The sequence below is a fragment of the Mixophyes fleayi genome, chromosome 6, assembly GCF_038048845.1.
Source record: "Mixophyes fleayi isolate aMixFle1 chromosome 6, aMixFle1.hap1, whole genome shotgun sequence".
Taxonomy (NCBI): Eukaryota; Metazoa; Chordata; class Amphibia; order Anura; family Limnodynastidae; genus Mixophyes; species Mixophyes fleayi.
Window position 1 is genome coordinate 25,632,598 of NC_134407.1, and position 18,736 is coordinate 25,651,333.

Below are 18,736 nucleotides of genomic sequence, written 5' to 3' on the forward strand. Positions count from 1 at the left end.
CCAGTAAAGTCAACTTTCACACCGAATGCTAGATAAGTGCTTTAGGAAATAATCGTGTAAACAGTGTGTTACCTTCTGACCTGCAGCTGATACCTTGGTCTGAGACAAAACCCTCCAGGCTATTGCATTAGGCATGCCTATTAAAGGAATAATACAGATGATCCTCCTTACAAAGTGCCCTGAAAAATGGTTTAGCTAAATCAGTGTGCCCCTTGTCACATTGAATTATGCTCAGCCGCCTCCCACTTTAAATTGCTGGTATTTATCCGCGGTTCTCCCAGCTTCATGCATATGTAGAGATGGGATTGCTGTCTCTCCTTCTGGGCTTAAGACTTTTTTTGAGAGTTTTGCACTTATTTGAGATGAAATTGTGCCATGACAATGTGCCTATTGTAATCAAACCTCTTTAGTCTAAATAAGATGCCAAATAAACTTATTTCTGGAAAGCTTGAAAGACGATGGATGCGAAAATGAAGATTTTAAGTTTAACATTTTGCTTTCTTTACGAAGTTTTTTTTTTCTTTAGTTTTTTTAATAGACTTTTTTTTTAATAATGTGTATTGGTTTTAATTTTACTGTTTAGTCTGATTGTCCTCTCTCCACTATACTGGGATTCCTGGCAAAGCTGCTATTTCACTAACTTTTACAGGTCCACACAGCTGTAATAGATGGAATTCTGTGTACACACATACATGTCAGGAGTGCCGTATAGAATCCCTGGTCATTTGTCTTTTAAATCGTGGTTGTTGTCCATAAGTATTTTTACATGATTGTTAAGCTAATGTTAATTCCATTAAGTGATTGGACTTGGTCCAATTACGATTCTTTACGATTTGTTGAGTTTGAGGAAACCTGGGGCTAGATTTTCTAAGCTGCGGGTTTGAAAAAGTGGGGATGTTGCCTATAGCAACCAATCAGATTCTAGCTATCATTTTGTAGAAGGTACTAAATAAATGAAAGCTAGAATCTGATTGGTTGCTATAGGCAACATCCCCACTTTTTCAAACCCGCAGCTTAGTAAATCTAGCCCTTGGAGCTGTTGCTCATAGCAGCCAATCAGATTTTAGTATCATTTTACAGACTGCACTAGATAAATAATAATTACAATCGGCTCGGTTACTATGGACAACACATCCGGTGTTCTTTTCTAGAATATTTGATAAATCAACCTCTGAAGTTCATAAAAACTTGAGTAAAAGTATTAAGCTATAGCTGAAAACTTATTATGTTAAGGGGTCTATTTGTCAAAGAATAATCTGAATTTGTTAACAATAAACACATAATTTTTTTTTATTATTATTATTATTTATTTATTTTTTAGAAAATTTTCCATAATGTTTTGCTTAAATGTACAAAACTTCTGGGTCAGAGATTTATTTATTTTTAAATCGCCTTAAAATAGCAAATTGTTTTGCTGGAATTTCAGGTGTTTCTACTAGATGTGTATAGTCTGAGGGCAATGTAAGTGACGTTTACCTCCGGAAGGGCAGGAATGTTTCCAATTGTGCAAATCTAATTGCACTTGTAAAAAGTAAAAAAAAAAAATCCAGACTATAAAATGATGTCTTGTATTTAAACACATGCTAGATTTTGATGAGTGTGTCCCTTTAACCAGCCTGTAGACTTCTGACAGCCATTTAGAAATGTTTCCTTTTTGAGAACACTCTGATGTGATGTATTGTGATATTCTTCTATCCAGGTAACATTGTTACTAGTTAACCTCCTGCTCACCCTCTGTGGAATGAATCATTCTCTACTGCTGCGTATTGTTATGATGTATCCCTTGTACTGTTCACCAATGGATGCCCTCACATTGGCGACTTATGGCTTCTCCATGCAATATCATTTTCTACACTCCTTAGCTGCAGCAATAAAGCTGCGAGCCAGGGCGATGCCACTTTAATTTATCGCGGCGTTTTGTATTTATTTATGCTATAATGAGCCTATCTTTCCCGATCTTAGCCGTAACATTGTGGCCGTTGATTCTGTGGTTCTTGAAATGAGGGTCGTAGGGAAGAATCTATTTTTATTTCTTGGATACTGCCAAAACCTCTACTTCTAACGCACACCATTACCTGTGGCTGTATTATCATCTACTAACAGATTGCGGCTACAGATGACATAATCATAGCTGCTGGAACAGCGAGTTCAAAAACTATATCGAGTTTCATTTTTTACTCTCGGATAGCTCCCAATTCTGTTCATATAGAAGATGTTACTTAGGACAGATTCTTCTACTGATTTCAGCTGTCTGGTGCAGTGAGCAAAGCAGACCCATCCCTCTTGTCACATGACGGAATGTATATCTATGTCATTCACTCTCCCATTCTACTAATCGGATGTTAAGCTGGGTACACACTACAGGGTTTTCACTTTTTCGGGGCAATCGCACGATAAGCGACTGTTAGGTCCCGATATTGCATTAGTGTGTGCGGTCCCACCATCGTGTTTTATCGTTCCAAAGCACATCCTATCATTTCATTTCATTTTATAACCGGACTAAAAATCTCTCTAAACAATGGAATGATGTTGGGAAAATGCTGTAGTATGTATGCACTCACAACCAGCAGTGTAGGCAGATCTCCATAGAGTTTACAGAGCCAAGATGAAGAGCACAGATCTGAAGATAAATCGTGTATAGTGTGTACACATGAATCAGCATGCTGATTGGGTCTTTCAGTAGTTGGTAAAATCGTTAATTTCTCCAGATACAATATCTTTTTCTGTAGTGTGTACCCAGCTTAAGTCTTTTGTTTGTTCGTTTTTTACTCTAATTTTTATTGAAAACTGTATAAAGCATTTTTAAAAACAATCGCAAATATTAAGGCGGTACAAAAAAAGCTGAGTGGGAGAGTTTGGTTGGAAATACAAATATTGCACAACACAGTAATCTTGTTGGAGATAGATGAGCAAAGAGACTAGATAATAGTACTGTAATACTCATATTGGTGTGAGGGAATGCGGCAAGGCTTCATGATCGGAAAAGCAGACAGTTTACATTATTAAACTCTTAATACAAAATTACAGCATTTATCGGATTGTTTGCCTTCTATTACAGACCATTTAATGCTGCGTTCCTGTGTAAGTTTTTGTTTTTTGGGGTTTGTTTGTTTTTTACCAATCTCCCTACCCATCCTCCCCTCGTTGGAGCCTTGGCCACTGCTCCATACAGTCGTTTTTCCCAATGCTCCGACGCTCACCCCCTGCCTTGGGCCAAAATCAAACCTTTGTGACACTGTGGAAGGGGTTATTAAATTAGCCACAATTGTGTGAAAACACAGCTAGATTTGACGCTCATCTCAAGTTTACAGTTACTAATTTTAAAATGATTTCCGAGAGACATGTCTGTCTAATAATGCAAACATAAAAATGTTATATTTAAACTCAACTTTCTGACAATGTATTGGTATGGTCACACCCTTTTCAGCTTTTACTGAATATACTGCTATCTTTTGCCTTCCTTTTTGTTTGTTTTTCACCACTACCTTTATACCGTGCAGAGTAGTTTGTTTTTGGAGTACAACTATATCTTGTGCTTTGGATACAATTATTTATAGCTATGATTTTGTTTCAAATTGAAGGGCAAGCAAAACACCTCTGCCTTATTGATACAAAGACTTTGTAAAGAACACAAAAGGAAGCAGTAAAATAAAGCAATGTATTTATTAAAGTTTGCAGGAAAGCATACAAAATCAGTTAAAGCAGCCGTCGCATGATAAAATCAGGTGTGTGTATTTTTTGTTTGGGTTTTTTCAACATCACTGTGGCAGGCATAAGAAGAATGTTGGCTGTAGTTTCTCTTCCAGCTGCAATTTATTGATTTGAGTCTGGATTACCATGGCAACCACAGTTACTTGGCACATAATGTAATGAGGAGAGGGGTTTTGGAATGACCCTCTGAGCTCTGTCTACACTGTCATCACCTTTCTCTCTGTGTGATCACATGACATTCTGAGAGCCTGTGCCTATGTAGCAGACTGACTGTATCTGTGTCTGTCAGCCATTTTTATTTGCCAACCAGATTGAAAGGAGATAATGATTTGTAGGATGACGGCTAAAAAAATGATGCATATTTAAAAGATGCTTAACTTGCTATTTAAAAAAAATAAATCTATGTGGGATGGTTGCTTTAAGTTTGTGTCATTGGACGGTGGAAAACCACTTTACATCCCAACTAGGATTTATTATCAACATTTATTGTTATAGCGCCAGCATACTCTGTAGCGCTTTACAATTGATAATGATTTCTCAGCCAGTCTTCAGCCCCCAGGGCGTTGAGGGCTGCCTGTCTCTGCCTATCATGGCAATCTTTATAAACGTGCTAAAACTTATCATTTTTATGAAATCCTTAAAAGTGTAAAAGTAATGTAATTGAGGTTTAATTAACTGATGTCTTTGTGTTCCTGGCCTGGCATCTCCCGACTCCATCATTCCTGACTTCTGATATCCATTTAGTTAACAAGCCGTAAGTTGCAGATCTTCGGCAAGAAGTGTCAATTTATAAAAAAAAATGACTTTGGGGAAAAATTAGCTGCACATACCTTCCTCGAAAAATCAATTTATTTAAAAAGCCATCTGTCACGCCTTTCTGCCACTGGACTAACATTCATTATTTTTATGTTGGCTGTAAATGACCTTGAGCAATGCCAAAAATCGAAATGAATTACTGAAATTGGCAAAGGCCAAAATGTCTTTGTTTTAAAGTTAATGCGTTATGAATTGTGGTAAGAACCTCGCAGGAAAGGTTAACATTTTTGGAGAGAAATTTACTAATGTCCTTTGACTGGTATTGAAGCCCGCTTGAGGGCTATTGGACAATGATGCTGGTTACACTTGAGATATATTAGAATGCAGCTGTCCTTTCAGTTCTCACAGCATTCCGTAGCGTATTATATTCTAGAGTGATGTAAGGTAGACTTGTACCATATCCGTAATGAAAGGTTTCCCAAACCCAGTCCTCAGGGCTCCCTAACAGTGCAGGTTTTCCGGATCACATGTGACATAATTAGAACCACCTGTGGATTTGTTACAATGTATCAGTCAGTAATAAATACACCTGTGCTCCAGCAAGGAGATATGGAAAACCTGCACTGTTAGGGAGACCTGAGGACTGGGTTTGGGAAACCCTGCCATAATGTAATTTCACATTTGCTAGTTGGATAGCCTAATTGTTGTATCTGTGTGCAAAGAGCATAATTATCTGCATATTTTGCATTTACTAAATGGGATCTGTCCTATTTGGTTGGGCAAAACATATCGACCAGGTGATATTTGGGGTTTTTTTTGCGTAGTACCACACATTTGTTCAGTGGCCCTTTAAAAACTGTAATCTTAAAGTAAACAATTAACGAGAGAACAGAAGGACAAGATAGGCACCTTGGTTTTCTTATGTGGCTGATTAATAGATATATTGCACACACCTATCTGTTCAGAGTAAATACAAATCAAACTTCTTCAGTTCTTTTGCACACGTATTTGTGAATGGCATAACTATTTAATAAGAGGCAACTTGTGTTTCAGTTTTAGCGCGCCTTACGTATGTCACTGAATAAAGATGTCATTGATAATCATTTGAAACAAATGATTGGAAAAAGCCCCACGTTAGTGGCCTTGAATATTATTGATGGAAGCACAGCTGTGTGTTGGTTCTGACAGTACCTGCACTTTATCACTGTGGTAGAGACAGCATCCAAGTGTCTACAGTGGACACTTGTGAGTACATGGAATCCTTGGTGACTGAGGAATGTGACTGTTGAATTTAGCAGGCAATAAGATTTGTATAAAATAGCTTTAATATTGACATTATGGATAGAAAGAGACATTAATTCTTGGGTCTAAAATGTAGGCTGTTGTCATAATGTATGTTGTAGCCTTCCTTGCATTTTACAGAACAAATATTAAAACACTGGTTATTACACTGTCATTAAAACTAAATTTGTCTGCATTAGCTATTGAGGCTGCTAGCCCATTTAAAGAATGATTTTTAAATATAATTATCTTTTCAAGTTTTAGGGGTATATTTACTAAACTGCAGGTTTGAAAAAGTGGAGATGTTGCCTATAGCAACCAATCAGATTCTAGTTATCACTTTAGTACATTCCGCAAAATGACAGCTAGAAGCTGATTGGTTGCTATAGGCAACATCTCCGCTTCTGCAAACCCACAGTTTAGTAACTCTAGCCCTTTAATGTTTTATTTATACAAATATTTGATTCTCTCCTAATTTCATTGGTTATTGGGAGCGAACACAGATCTGTGAAACTGGGGTAAAAATTTTCATCACCTCCCGATTTACTCCACAAGTCTCATAATTGACAGCAATAAAACAAACCCTAAATAAATTGCAACATTCAGTTATATAAAATGTTATAGAACATTTGATCATCATAAATAAAATCATCATAATAATTTAACGCTACATAATGTATGTGGTGTTTATTTGTGAACTGCTAATTCATTTTGTTTTGTTGCCTTATGGTGAAAACAAAGGTCATGGTAATATTTGTAGCACATCTACTTCTGTAAAGCAATATTCAGCCCACATTTATCAAATGTCAGCCCTTTCTTTCCCTAGCTGTGACTTAAGCTGGGTACACACCTATGCAATCTTACTTCAGATGCAATGTCTGTAACGATTTCACCAACCATTGAAAGTCCCGATGAGCATGCTGATTCACGCTTACACACCTACATAATTTACCTTCAGATCTGTGCTCTTCATTGTCATAACCGTCTGCCGAAAACACATCGTTCCATCAGTGATCGTGATTTTTAATAAGATTATGAAACCAAAATCAACAGATGCTTTGTTCATTACAATAGACCTTAGCAGACAGCCAGCAGATCTGGCCGACACTTGATAAGCTATAAAATAAAAATTTTAAAAAAAAAAGTTATCCCTTAATTTATTTGCTTACTGTTAGTTTAGGTTATATTAGAAGGAATTGTTTGAGGGTCTCCTGTGTTTGGGCACAGGTAGATCATTCACGGTTGAAACTACTAATTGGTCCACATGTGTTCAGGTGCTCTCATTCTTATATTTAGGTTCAAATGTTGTAAATGTTTCATCGTTAACTTGCGTAACTGCTTTTTACAGAGCCTAAGCTAAAGCTGACCTATAATTTCTTGTCTTTTACAGTATTACAGATCATCGATTTGAAAAAGTTCCCTACTTTGTCTTTGGAGATTTTAACTTTCGACTGGATTTAAAATCGGTGGTAGAGGTAAGCTTTGCTCAATTTAACGCATATTTTAATTTATGGCTATTGGAAATTTTGTACAAAAACTTCATCTTGAAAGACATAAATAATAGGGCAGGAGATTTGTCATTATCATCACAACACTACCCATAGAAACTAGTACACCCTGTCACAACCTCCAAATACAACTATCACAATGTAAGCACACAACCATGCCATGCACTTCAGCTTTCCTTTACTTCATGTGTTCTCTTCCTGCTCCTCCTCTGTTCCCCACTAGTGCTCTGCCTTCTCCTCCTCTGTTCCCCACTAGTGCTCTGCCTCCTTCTCTGTTCTCCACTATTGCTCTGTCTTCCTGCTCCTCCTCTGTTCTCCACTAGTGCTCTGCCTCCTCCTCCTCTGTTCTCCACTAGTGCTCTGCCTCCTCCTCCTCTGTTCTCCACTAGTGCTCTGCCTTCTTCTCCTCCTCTGTTCTCCACTCATAGTGCTCTGCCTTCTTCTCCTCCTCTGTTCTCCACTATTGCTCTGTCTTCCTGCTCCTCCTCTGTTCTCCACTAGTGCTCTGCCTCCTCCTCCTCTGTTCTCCACTAGTGCTCTGCCTTCTTCTCCTCCTCTGTTCTCCACTCATAGTGCTCTGCCTTCTTCTCCTCCTCTGTTCTCCACTCATAGTGCTCTGCCTTCTTCTCCTCCTCTGTTCTCCACTCATAGTGCTCTGCCTTCTCCTCCTCTGTTCTTCACTCATAGTGCTCTGCCTTCTCCTCCTCTGTTCTTCACTCATAGTGCTCTGCCTTCTCCTCCTCTGTTCTCCACTCATAGTGCTCTGCCTTCTCCTCCTCTGTTCTTCACTCATAGTGCTCTGCCTTCTCCTCCTCCTCTGTTCTCCACTCATAGTGCTCTGCCTTCTCCTCCTCCTCTGTTTGTTCTCCACTAGTGCTCTGCCTTCTCCTCCTCTGTTCTCCACTAGTGCTCTGCCTTCTCCTCCTCTGTTCTCCACTCATAGTGCTCTGCCTTCTTCTCCTCCTCTGTTCTCCACTCATAGTGCTCTGCCTTCTCCTCCTCTGTTCTCCACTCATAGTGCTCTGCCTTCTTCTCCTCCTCTGTTCTCCACTCATAGTGCTCTGCCTTCTCCTCCTCTGTTCTTCACTCATAGTGCTCTGCCTTCTTCTCCTCCTCTGTTCTCCACTCATAGTGCTCTGCCTTCTTCTCCTCCTCTGTTCTCCACTCATAGTGCTCTGCCTTCTTCTCCTCCTCTGTTCTCCACTCATAGTGCTCTGCCTTCTTCTCCTCCTCTGTTCTCCACTCATAGTGCTCTGCCTTCTTCTCCTCCTCTGTTCTCCACTCATAGTGCTCTGCCTTCTTCTCCTCCTCTGTTCTCCACTCATAGTGCTCTGCCTTCTCCTCCTCTGTTCTCCACTCATAGTGCTCTGCCTTCTCCTCCTCTGTTCTCCACTCATAGTGCTCTGCCTTCTCCTCCTCTGTTCTTCACTCATAGTGCTCTGCCTTCTCCTCCTCTGTTCTCCACTTATGGTGCTCTGTCGTCTTCTTCTCAAAAGGGTGTCCAATTTGCTTGCACCATTTGTAGCTATTTGGGTGTTAGCCGTGCAATCCAAGTGGCCACGTCGCTTCTAACATCACTTTTGTCTTGTTAGTACAATAACGATCATGTTCCATCGGCATTCACCAAACATGTCTGATAACGATCCGATAGATTTCGATTACAATTTATGGTTGGCCAATTCTGCCAGGTTGCAGATCTAGATCCAGTGCATGTGTGTGACATTGATCCTGGTTGGGTTTAGTGGTCCTGCCACACAGGTATATTGCAGTGTGTGAGGGGCATAGGAGGGCTTGCAGCATTCTTCCAGAGAAACATGAAACATACAAATAAGACAACATCCCCATAATAGATAACACAATGTATGTAGTGCAGCTTGTGTGACCAAAACAAGCTAAAATCTGCTTCCTGGAGATAAAACACGTTATCTTCTGCTGTCCCAGTTACATTAAATGATGAGAAAGCAGCAGGACCAGAAGCATTGACTACTAAACACAGCCTCATTGCTCTGTTACCCTGCACACCTAATCAATTTCTAGGTCCCTCACACCTCTGTAATTGGTGGAGATAGTGTACCTGTAGCCTGGCCTCATTATTCCCCTAATCACTGCTATAACAGCTGTGTTTGCTCTGAAGGCTGATACTCTTCTACCTTGTTTATGGCTGTCTCAGACAATGCTGGCCTGCTGCTAATTAGCTTACTGTAAATCATCCTTCCTTTCCGATCAAGGGCTTGTTTAGTGACTTAAAGGATGCAACCCCCTTTAGGTCACAGGTTCCTCATTGCCATCCATTGGATGCACTTCATTGTGAGTGATAAAAGGTGACTCTTCTCCCCCCCATCAAAACCATCAGTGATTGTTTCACATGGTATTCCTTTGGTTTTATAGGAATGGTTTGTATGTGCATTTTGTCCATTATATATAATATAATATATAGATAGCTAACATGGTACCTCGTTAAGTTCTGTTTAGTTTACAATGTTTACATGCTGATCATTCTTAAAGCAAAAGAGCAGCGACGGTCTGAACACATATTATTATTATTATTATTATCATTTATTTGTTAGGCCCCACAAGGTTTCCGCAGCGCCGCACATAGTACAAACAGTAGACTATACAGGGTATAACAGTACAGAACCATAAACAAAAAGTACCAATACTTCAGAAACTCCAGGCAGGCAGATGCAATAGACACTGAGCAGAAGAACGGGTAAGGAGACAGGAGGGAAGAGGGCCCTGCTCATTCGAGCTTACATCCTAAGGGAGGGTGGACATATTTGGACATATTTACCTATTTTTCACACCCACAACTGCCCTATTTTAGGCGAGACGGTCCCTATTTGTGGGCTCTGTCCCGCTGGCCTGATCAGTGCAGCTTGTCCCTACTCGGGCCAGACTGTTGTGACGTAACATGCACTCACTGCTGCTCTGCATAACCACTGAAATGACAGTGTATTGTATGTATGGGGGAGAGGGTTACGCAGGGGCAGCCTAGCACGGTCAGTGGTAGGCACTCTCCCGGGGCAATGGCCACACCCTGTGATGATGCAGACACACCCCCATGATGATGCTCATACTCCCCTCTTTAATCGTCTGTCCCGCTTTGATATCCTCCAGTGTTGGGAGGTATACATTCCTGTGACATATGGAGTTTAGGTATGAAGAGAGGTGGGCGTGGCTTGATGACAATTGTATCAAGTGGGTGGGACAAAAGTGTATGATGATACCAATTGATCACTTAGGTGGATGGGGCTTGATGATGTCACTTGTGGTACGCCCCCCTCCACCTTACTGTCAGGTAAGTAATTTTCCAGCAGAATTGCCTGCCTTTTTAGTAGTCCAGGAGGCATCCCATGAATCTGGCCATTTAGGGAGAGCAGGTAGTGAAAATGTGTGTGATCCATATATTCATCTTAGATGTGATCGGAAAATGACTGTGTAAACACACGAGGACTGTGTTGCAATGCACTCAAAGTGTTATATGAGCAGCATGGTGGTTAGCATTGCTGCCTCACAGCCCTCCTCATGTTTGCATGGGTTTCCTCCCACACAGAGGCGGAACTAGTGAGCTGTGGGCCCCGGTGCAGGGAAGCGGGGAGGAGGGCACCGTGGGCCACAGCTCGTTAGTTCGCCGTGCTGTGAGCCCCATTATCTCCATGGGCCCCAGTGTAGGGAAGCGGGAAGGAGGGCACCGTGGGCCACAGCTCACTAGTTCCCCTTGCTGTGAGCTCCATTATCTCCATGGGCCCCGGTGTAGGGAAGCGGGGAGGAGGGTACCGTGGGCCACAGCTCTTTAGGTACCCATGCTGTGAGCCCCATTATCTCCATGGGCCCGGGTGTAGGGAAGCGGGGAGGAGGGCACCGTGGGCCACAGCTCTTTAGTTCCCCGTGCTGTGATCCCCATTATCTCCATGGGCCCCGGTGTAGGGAAGCGGGGAGGAGGGCACCGTGGGCCACAGCTCTTTAGTTTGCCGTGCTGTGAGCCCCATTATCTCCATGGGCCCCGGTGTAGGGAAGCGGGGAGGAGGGCACGTGGGCCACAGCTCGCTAGTTCCCCTTGCTGTGAGCCCCATTATCTCCATGGGCCCCGGTGTAGGGAAGCGGGGAGGAGGGCACCGTGGGCCACAGCTCGTTAGTTTGCCGTGCTGTGAGCCCCATTATCTCCATGGGCCCCGGTGTAGGGAAGCGGGGAGGAGGGTACCGTGGGCCACAGCTCGCTAGTTCCCCTTGCTGTGAGCCCCATTATCTCCATGGGCCCCGGTGTAGGGAAGCGGGGAGGAGGGCACCGTGGGCCACAGCTCTTTAGTTTGCCGTGCTGTGAGCCCCATTATCTCCATGGGCCCCGGTGTAGGGAAGCGGGGAGGAGGGCACGTGGGCCACAGCTCGCTAGTTCCCCTTGCTGTGATCCCCATTATCTCCATGGGCCCCGGTGTAGGGAAGCGGGGAGGAGGGCACCGTGGGCCACAGCTCGTTAGTTTGCCGTGCTGTGAGCCCCATTATCTCCATGGGCCCCGGTGTAGGGAAGCGGGGAGGAGGGCACGTGGGCCACAGCTCGCTAGTTCCCCTTGCTGTGAACCCCATTATCTCCATGGGCCCCGGTGTAGGGAAGCGGGGAGGAGGGCACCGTGGGCCACAGCTCGTTAGTTTGCCGTGCTGTGAGCCCCATTATCTCCATGGGCCCCGGTGTAGGGAAGCGGGGAGGAGGGCACGTGGGCCACAGCTCGCTAGTTCCCCTTGCTGTGAACCCCATTATCTCCATGGGCCCCGGTGTAGGGAAGCGGGGAGGGGGGCACCGTGGGCCACAGCTCTTTAGTTCCCCGTGCTGTGAGCCTCATTATCTCCATGGGCCCCAGTGCACCGTACCTGCAGCACCAATGGTAGTTCCACCACTGCTCCCACACTCTATGACCTAATGGTAGGTTAATAAAATAAACTGTGTGTGTGTTAGGGAATATAGATTGTAAGCTCCACTGGGGCAGGGACTGATGTGAATCACAAAATATTTTCTGCAAAGTGCTTTGTAATATGTAGTTGCTAAATAAATAACTTAATGATAATCTAGATAGCTGCACCCGTGCATCTCATATTGTCTAAATACATTGAAGTTCTGCTCTTTCAGGTTACTATATGTTAGTGACATTATGTGTGCTTGGAGAGGAATGACAGAGCTCTGTATATCAGAGGAGTAACAGTTAGGGGACACAGCCCTGTAAGAATAATTGTTCGTTTTTTTGCTGTATCTTCCCCTATTTCCCTACTTTTAGATGAACTTACATCTGTGAGTGACTCAGTGGATAAACCGCCTATCACAGAACACAGAAAGTGCTTTAGGTCACTTTATTTTAAGAGCCAGCGATGATTCCTGTGAATGCAGCCTGGAGTGTTTGTTAGGTCTCTATTGTGTGTGTAAGGAGAGGAGGAGGCCGTGTGAGTGAAATATAACAACCAGTGACCATATCAATGACTGTCTGTCAATCACGGAGGAGGAACGACGTATATTGCCTGCTTCCCACTAGGTGAAGACCACACAGGCTCCTGCAATGTGATCAGTGCCGCACACACTCACATTCTGACGTGGAATATTTCTGTCAGTCTTCTTGTGTTTAGTTAGTTTTAGTAGATGTTAAACTAAGAGTGTTGTCGCCATAAAGTGTAACCATGTCTGCAAAATTGTATTTGATAGTGGAGGTGTAAGTGCAGGGGCCGTGACCTGTCCTGTAAATGTGTAAGGCAGCCTACCCGTCGGGGTCTCGGGCTGGTGTCCTCTGCAGCTTTTTCCATGAAGCTGCCCCTTCCCATAGCTCCCTGTCAGCGCAAAGGGTCCCTGATGGATCTGTTTATGCACAATATGTGATACTGGATGTACAGTGCACACATCTCTCTTTCTGGAGAGTGAGCTGGGGTTAGATTACACTGAGCTCACCAGCTATTGTTGAAGTGCAACTACCGTGTAAATGGGAGCGCTTCAGGAATGGCCAAAGTTGTATGCCTAGCATGGGTTGTTGTAATGCACTGTTGCTTAGTAAAAATCCCGGTATACTGATATTTTTGGTGTTTATGCAGCGCACGTCATCTGCACTTATTCCTTCCCAGATGCTGATTGGCAGAGATCCCCGGTAGCAGGTTACACAGGGTTTTTCAGCTCCAGCCCTCAAACGCCCACATGTCTATTACTGGATTTCCCTCTATAGCAGTAGTGGGACAAATGCATGAATTTACCTGTGCATTAGTTTGGGAAACCTCCAAAAGACCGGACAGAGCAAAGCAGTGCTGTATTTTATTTGATCGTACATGACGCAGCCAAACTGTGCAGATCAGACCTACTGGTAGAAACACATGTTGAGGGGCCGTGTTGTCATCAGCTGTCAGTATATCCTGCACTGTGGGATCACTTCTGATCAGATTTTGGTTGGCTACCACACGTCCAAACCGACTGTTTTATTTTTATTCATTCCTGAGGCTACAGCTAGAGGGGGCAAGCTCATGCATTATACCACCTTTTACTTGGTGGCAGTGCAGCTTTAAGCCCTGCAGTACAGCAGTAATGCTGGTCACACACCATGTCGACATGTCCAATAAAGACATACTTGCCTACTCTCCTACGACTTTCAGACAGTCCTCCCGGGAGAGATGGCCGCTCTCCTGAATCACGCTCTTCTCTCTTGTCAAGTGGTCGTGGCCTTGAGAACATATGCCCCACCTCCGATGAGCTAGGACACTATTTGCATCATCACTTAGTGGAGGGTGGAGCCTCATAATGTAAATCATGGCATCATGACTCCTCCTGTGTCATCGTGCCACCAAATATATCATCCCGCCCAGGGCCTGATCAACCACTAGGCTGACCAGGCTGCAGCCTGGGGCGCTGGGTCCCGGGGGGGCGCGGCGCTGCGGGTATTTTTTTTTTATTCTTTTTTTTTTTTTCGGGGTGGGGGAGGGGGGGGGGTCGCCGCAGGGGGGTGGAGGGCTCGACAATCAAAAGCATTGGTGGTCAGTGGTTAGCAACACACAGCCAATCGCCAGGCTGCCTGTTGCTGTGCAGCAGACAGGAAGCAGGACGTCTTCACTTCCTATCTGCTGATCTGAGGAGAGGAGCGATGCTGGCACAACTACAGTTAAGTGAAGGGGGGAACTGCCCTGCATATCTATAGGGAGGGGGAACTGCTCTGCATATCTATAGGAAGGGGGGGGGAACTACCCTGCATATCTATAGGGAGGGGGGGAACTACCCTTCATATCTATAGGGAGGGGGGGAACTACACTGCATATCTATAGAGAAGGGGGGGAACTACCCTGCATATCTATAGGGAGGGGGGGGGGACTACCCTGCATATCTATAGGGAGGGAGAGGGGGAACTGTCATACAAATCTATAGGGTGGGAGGGGGGGTGCTGCCATGAAAATCTATAGGGAGGGAGAGAGGTTGATATGTATGAAGGAGAGCAGAGGAGGGGGGCTGATATATGTGACTGGGGGAGTTTTGATGTGACGGGGGGGGGGGATAGCTACAGAGTGGAGGTAAGGAAAATAGCTGCAAGGGGGATGGATGCAGGGTGGGAGGTAAAGAAAATGGCTGCAGCAGGGGTTAAGAAAAATGGCTGGGGGGGGGGTTGGTTGTGGTTAAGGAAAATGGCTGCAGGGGGTATTTAAAAAATAGAGCAGCTTTGGGGGGCAGAATCTCATGATTGTGTGGTGGTCACATGGGTGGTCTCAGCAATCACTAGAATACTAAATATTAGTGAGATGGGGCTGGTAGAGGTTTGTATTTGATTGACAACAAATATTCAGATATTGCTTATATATGCCTGTCCAATGGGGTACTTTTAGCTGGCCATAATGGAGTGTTTTGTTTTAACTAAAGGGCCTAATCATTCAGGGTTTGCATTATAATACATTTTTGCATTTTCAAAACAGGACGCCAACTTTCCAGAAGCCAGCGAGAGGATAACGAAGATGCAAGAGAGAAGAGCAAGAACAGGTAAGAGACAATGGCACAATCTGTCTAAATTTGAATGCTGGAGAATACACCTGAACATTCATATTCAGGAGTGTTCCCATACACCTATATATTCGGAGGAGGGGGAGGGGGGGGGGGGGGGGGGCGCTGCGGCCGTATTAGCCTAGGGCGGCCAGAACCCTTAATCAGCCCCTGATCCCGCCCCCTACACTTGTCCACTTGACCTCGTTTCTGGGATATCGCGGAATGGAAGTTTAAGATGTAGGTGAGTATGAATAAAGAGCCAATCAGGGGGTGTACTGTGCATTGGCAGCGCCCTGGGACCACAAACCACTCTGGGTCTAAACTTTCTTTATATACAGGTATTTAGCGACCGTTCTAATTGATTCACCTGCTGATAGCAGGTCTCACTGAAGCCTTGTACTCCACCAGATCCCTGTTTAATGAGGTTTAATGCAGCATTTAGTCATTCCTTGTCTGTAACAACTGCTGCTCACACCGCTCTTGTTCTTTTCTTCCCCAGGGCTATTGTGACACTAATGGGATTATTAGCACCATGCTGGATTCTGTACATTCCTGTGTCACTTGCATTAGAGGTGCCATTTACATTACAATGAATAACTCCTGATTACTGTCCAAGCGCCCTGAAGCTGTGTTCTCACTCAGTGATTCCTTCCTCTCCGCAGCCTTGTTAACCTGACATGTAATATGAGCGCTCTTACTGGAAAGAGAAGTGTTTATTTGCTTCTACTTTTGACACAGACTTTTATTCTGCCCTCATGTCAGTTTTGCTTGTACTGCGATCGCTCGCTGCTCAGTCATCACATTGTGTTCAAGCTGCAATCCCACATCTTCATAGAAAAGAGCAGTATGTCTTGTTCATTTTTAACATGAATTCGAGAGGAGTCTGCGCTCTAGGAAGTCCTCCTGCAACTCTTCACTTTGCAGAATCTCTCCAAGGCGCGTAGTTTCTCGGATGGAACGGATTTGCTGTCATTTTTTTAGCACTCAAGCTTGTTCCTGAAGAGAGGGGTTCACTTGATCTCTAGTTCTCCCTCCGTGTAAGGCTAGGTACATACTACAGGTTTTTCAGCCAGCTATCGGGCCAAACACCCGATAAACGACCGTGTGTCTATACTTACACGGTGAACAAGAGTCGTTCCAAAGTACCGATCGTCGTTTCATTTGATTGCTCGTTCTGTTTCAAAATCTCGTTTCATCCGCCTTCCGGTCTTGCAGTGTGTATGCACTCACACGACTGTCTGCCCAGACAGTGTCTGTGTTTTTAAATGTAGAAAGTGCTGTAGGTGGATTAATAATGACAACAAAATTTATAATGACATAGTAGAAAAGTCAGTGGTTTTCATGGGTTATAATCGGTGTAACAGGAATGACCGACTACACTGCTCTGGGACCAGATGAAGAGCACAGATCAGAAGGTAAATCATGTATAGTGTGTACACATGAATCCAAAGACTGATTGGAAATTCAGTAAAATCATTGAAGATAATGCGTTGGTCGGAAAATTCTGTAGTGTGTACTTAGTCTAAATGATGACATAGGAAAGGAGGTGAGAGATGAATGACCTTACTTAGAAGATGAGCCGTCATAACGCATGGGCAGTTGCCTAGGGGCCCCATTGGGTTGCCAACTTTTCAGTATATTATTCCTGGAGCTTTATTCAGACCCTTAAAACCCTCTATTTATTTTTAATCTTTAATATTTTTTTTATAGCATACAAATAATAAATTATATATAGTGCACAATATACAATGATCCAGTATGAACATTAGTGGTCAATATGTTACATATAATATAATTTAAACATTGAAACGGACCCATTTCATATAGGATTAGCATACAGTATAAAGAGGTTGGAAAGTTACATAAACTTACAGCAATTCAAGAACCTCAATAAAAGATAAAGGAGTGTGGTGATATTTGTATTTTTAGTTGGGAGTAGGAGGAAAAAAGGAGATGGGATTGGGGGGGGGATCTAATTTGGGGCTCCCGGTGGCTAGTGTCAAGCCCTCTTTATTAAAACGTTTAGGTGGTCTAATCACCTCCGTATCAGCTGCTATATGTACCTTCCATCTTTCTGTTGCAAATAGATATCTTGACCTCGACAAAAACAACGTACACGTACTAATTGTACATAATCAAGACAAAATCAACGCACATCATTATTTGAAGTCGTAAAGCTATAATAAAGTTCTTGTAATAGTTTTAACGGTCCTTATCAGTTGCCTCCCGCTGCTACCTACTAAACGTAAATGATGAAAAAAATGGAACTGAGCGCAATGAAGTTTGAAGGCTATGACAATTATTTTTAAACACTGATTTTGTTGGCGGTGACCCTAAATAAAAGCTTAATTTTATCAATAATTTACATTTTTATTTCTGACAGTGGTTGTGTAGGTAGAGCCCCAGAGCTTTTGCCCAGGGGCCAATAAAGCCCTATATATGTCATGTGACTCTGAGTTCCATGGTGGTCACACGTAACTTAACAACAAGTGCTCCCGGTTAAAGTTGGTAAATAAGAACGCAGGGATAGACTTTCATAGAAATATGCCAGCACTCGGTAGCATGCACTGAGCAACCTTTCAGTTATTTTGTAGGCAAGCCACTGCCCTGACGTTTATGAAAAGGCATGACAATACAGTTTACTGCTTTTAGAGACGTGTCCCAGTTGCAGTTTGTTCCTGACGAGGAAGATGATGTCATATGTTTAGAAAATGTAGAGAGCACAGAGGTGAGATTTTCTTCTGTGAGCTTTATCCCTGTGTAAAGCTGCTTTCAATTAAAATTGAAGAATGTGTCAAGGGGGATAAGATTAGGTCCACCATCAAGCATGATGCCAGCTGACATTATAACACTGTCAGACAAGGAAAACACTTTTTCAAAGATATTGATTTTGTGGGAACGGTTTGTTTCATTCTAATACGGATCATCAGGATGTTTTAGTTAAGCTGCAACCGAACATGTTCCATCTGTAACATTCCTGATGTCTACCAATGGTGCCTTAAAGGAAATGTCAACCTTTGTTTATTTGGGATGGAGTTTAAATATTAAAAAATAGCTCCAAGGCATCACCTTTGCTAATATAACCCCATCCTATATCTACCAATTGGTTAGATACACTCTCCACCAGATTGCATCTGACATGTACATTTTCTTGCAGCTCCTTTGATATACAGGTTCACATTGGCAGATCTTTGGTGCGTCACATGCCTGATGATTTATTGGGTTTTAACTGAGTGTGAATAATTACCTGATGTCGGTCAGGTGACCTGGTGATGGGGGCGAAAGTAAAACTGAACAAAGGTGGATTGACAGAAACAATTCTTGCCGTATAACTAATGTTATGTCAACTTATTTTTTGCTTAATATTGACTCAGTGATCGAATATCTCAGAACTAGAACACATACATGGGGAAAGGTTCCTCTCAGTGACTGGAAGGGTTACACTAACTACAACAATAGTGCAGCCCAAAGCTTTATACCCTCCAGGACACTCCCTGTT

General features: G+C 43.2%; 1 protein-coding gene across 2 annotated transcripts in view; it reads left to right on the top strand.

Moving 5' to 3' along the window:
• Positions 1-18,736, top strand: part of INPP5A (inositol polyphosphate-5-phosphatase A) — a 306,445-nt gene that overhangs the window by 207,620 nt on the left and 80,089 nt on the right. For both annotated transcript variants that reach the window (XM_075216068.1, XM_075216067.1), the window contains exon 9: positions 7,139-7,223. In XM_075216068.1, the coding sequence (XP_075072169.1) occupies positions 7,139-7,223 (85 nt within the window). The remainder of the gene's footprint in view (positions 1-7,138; positions 7,224-18,736) is intronic.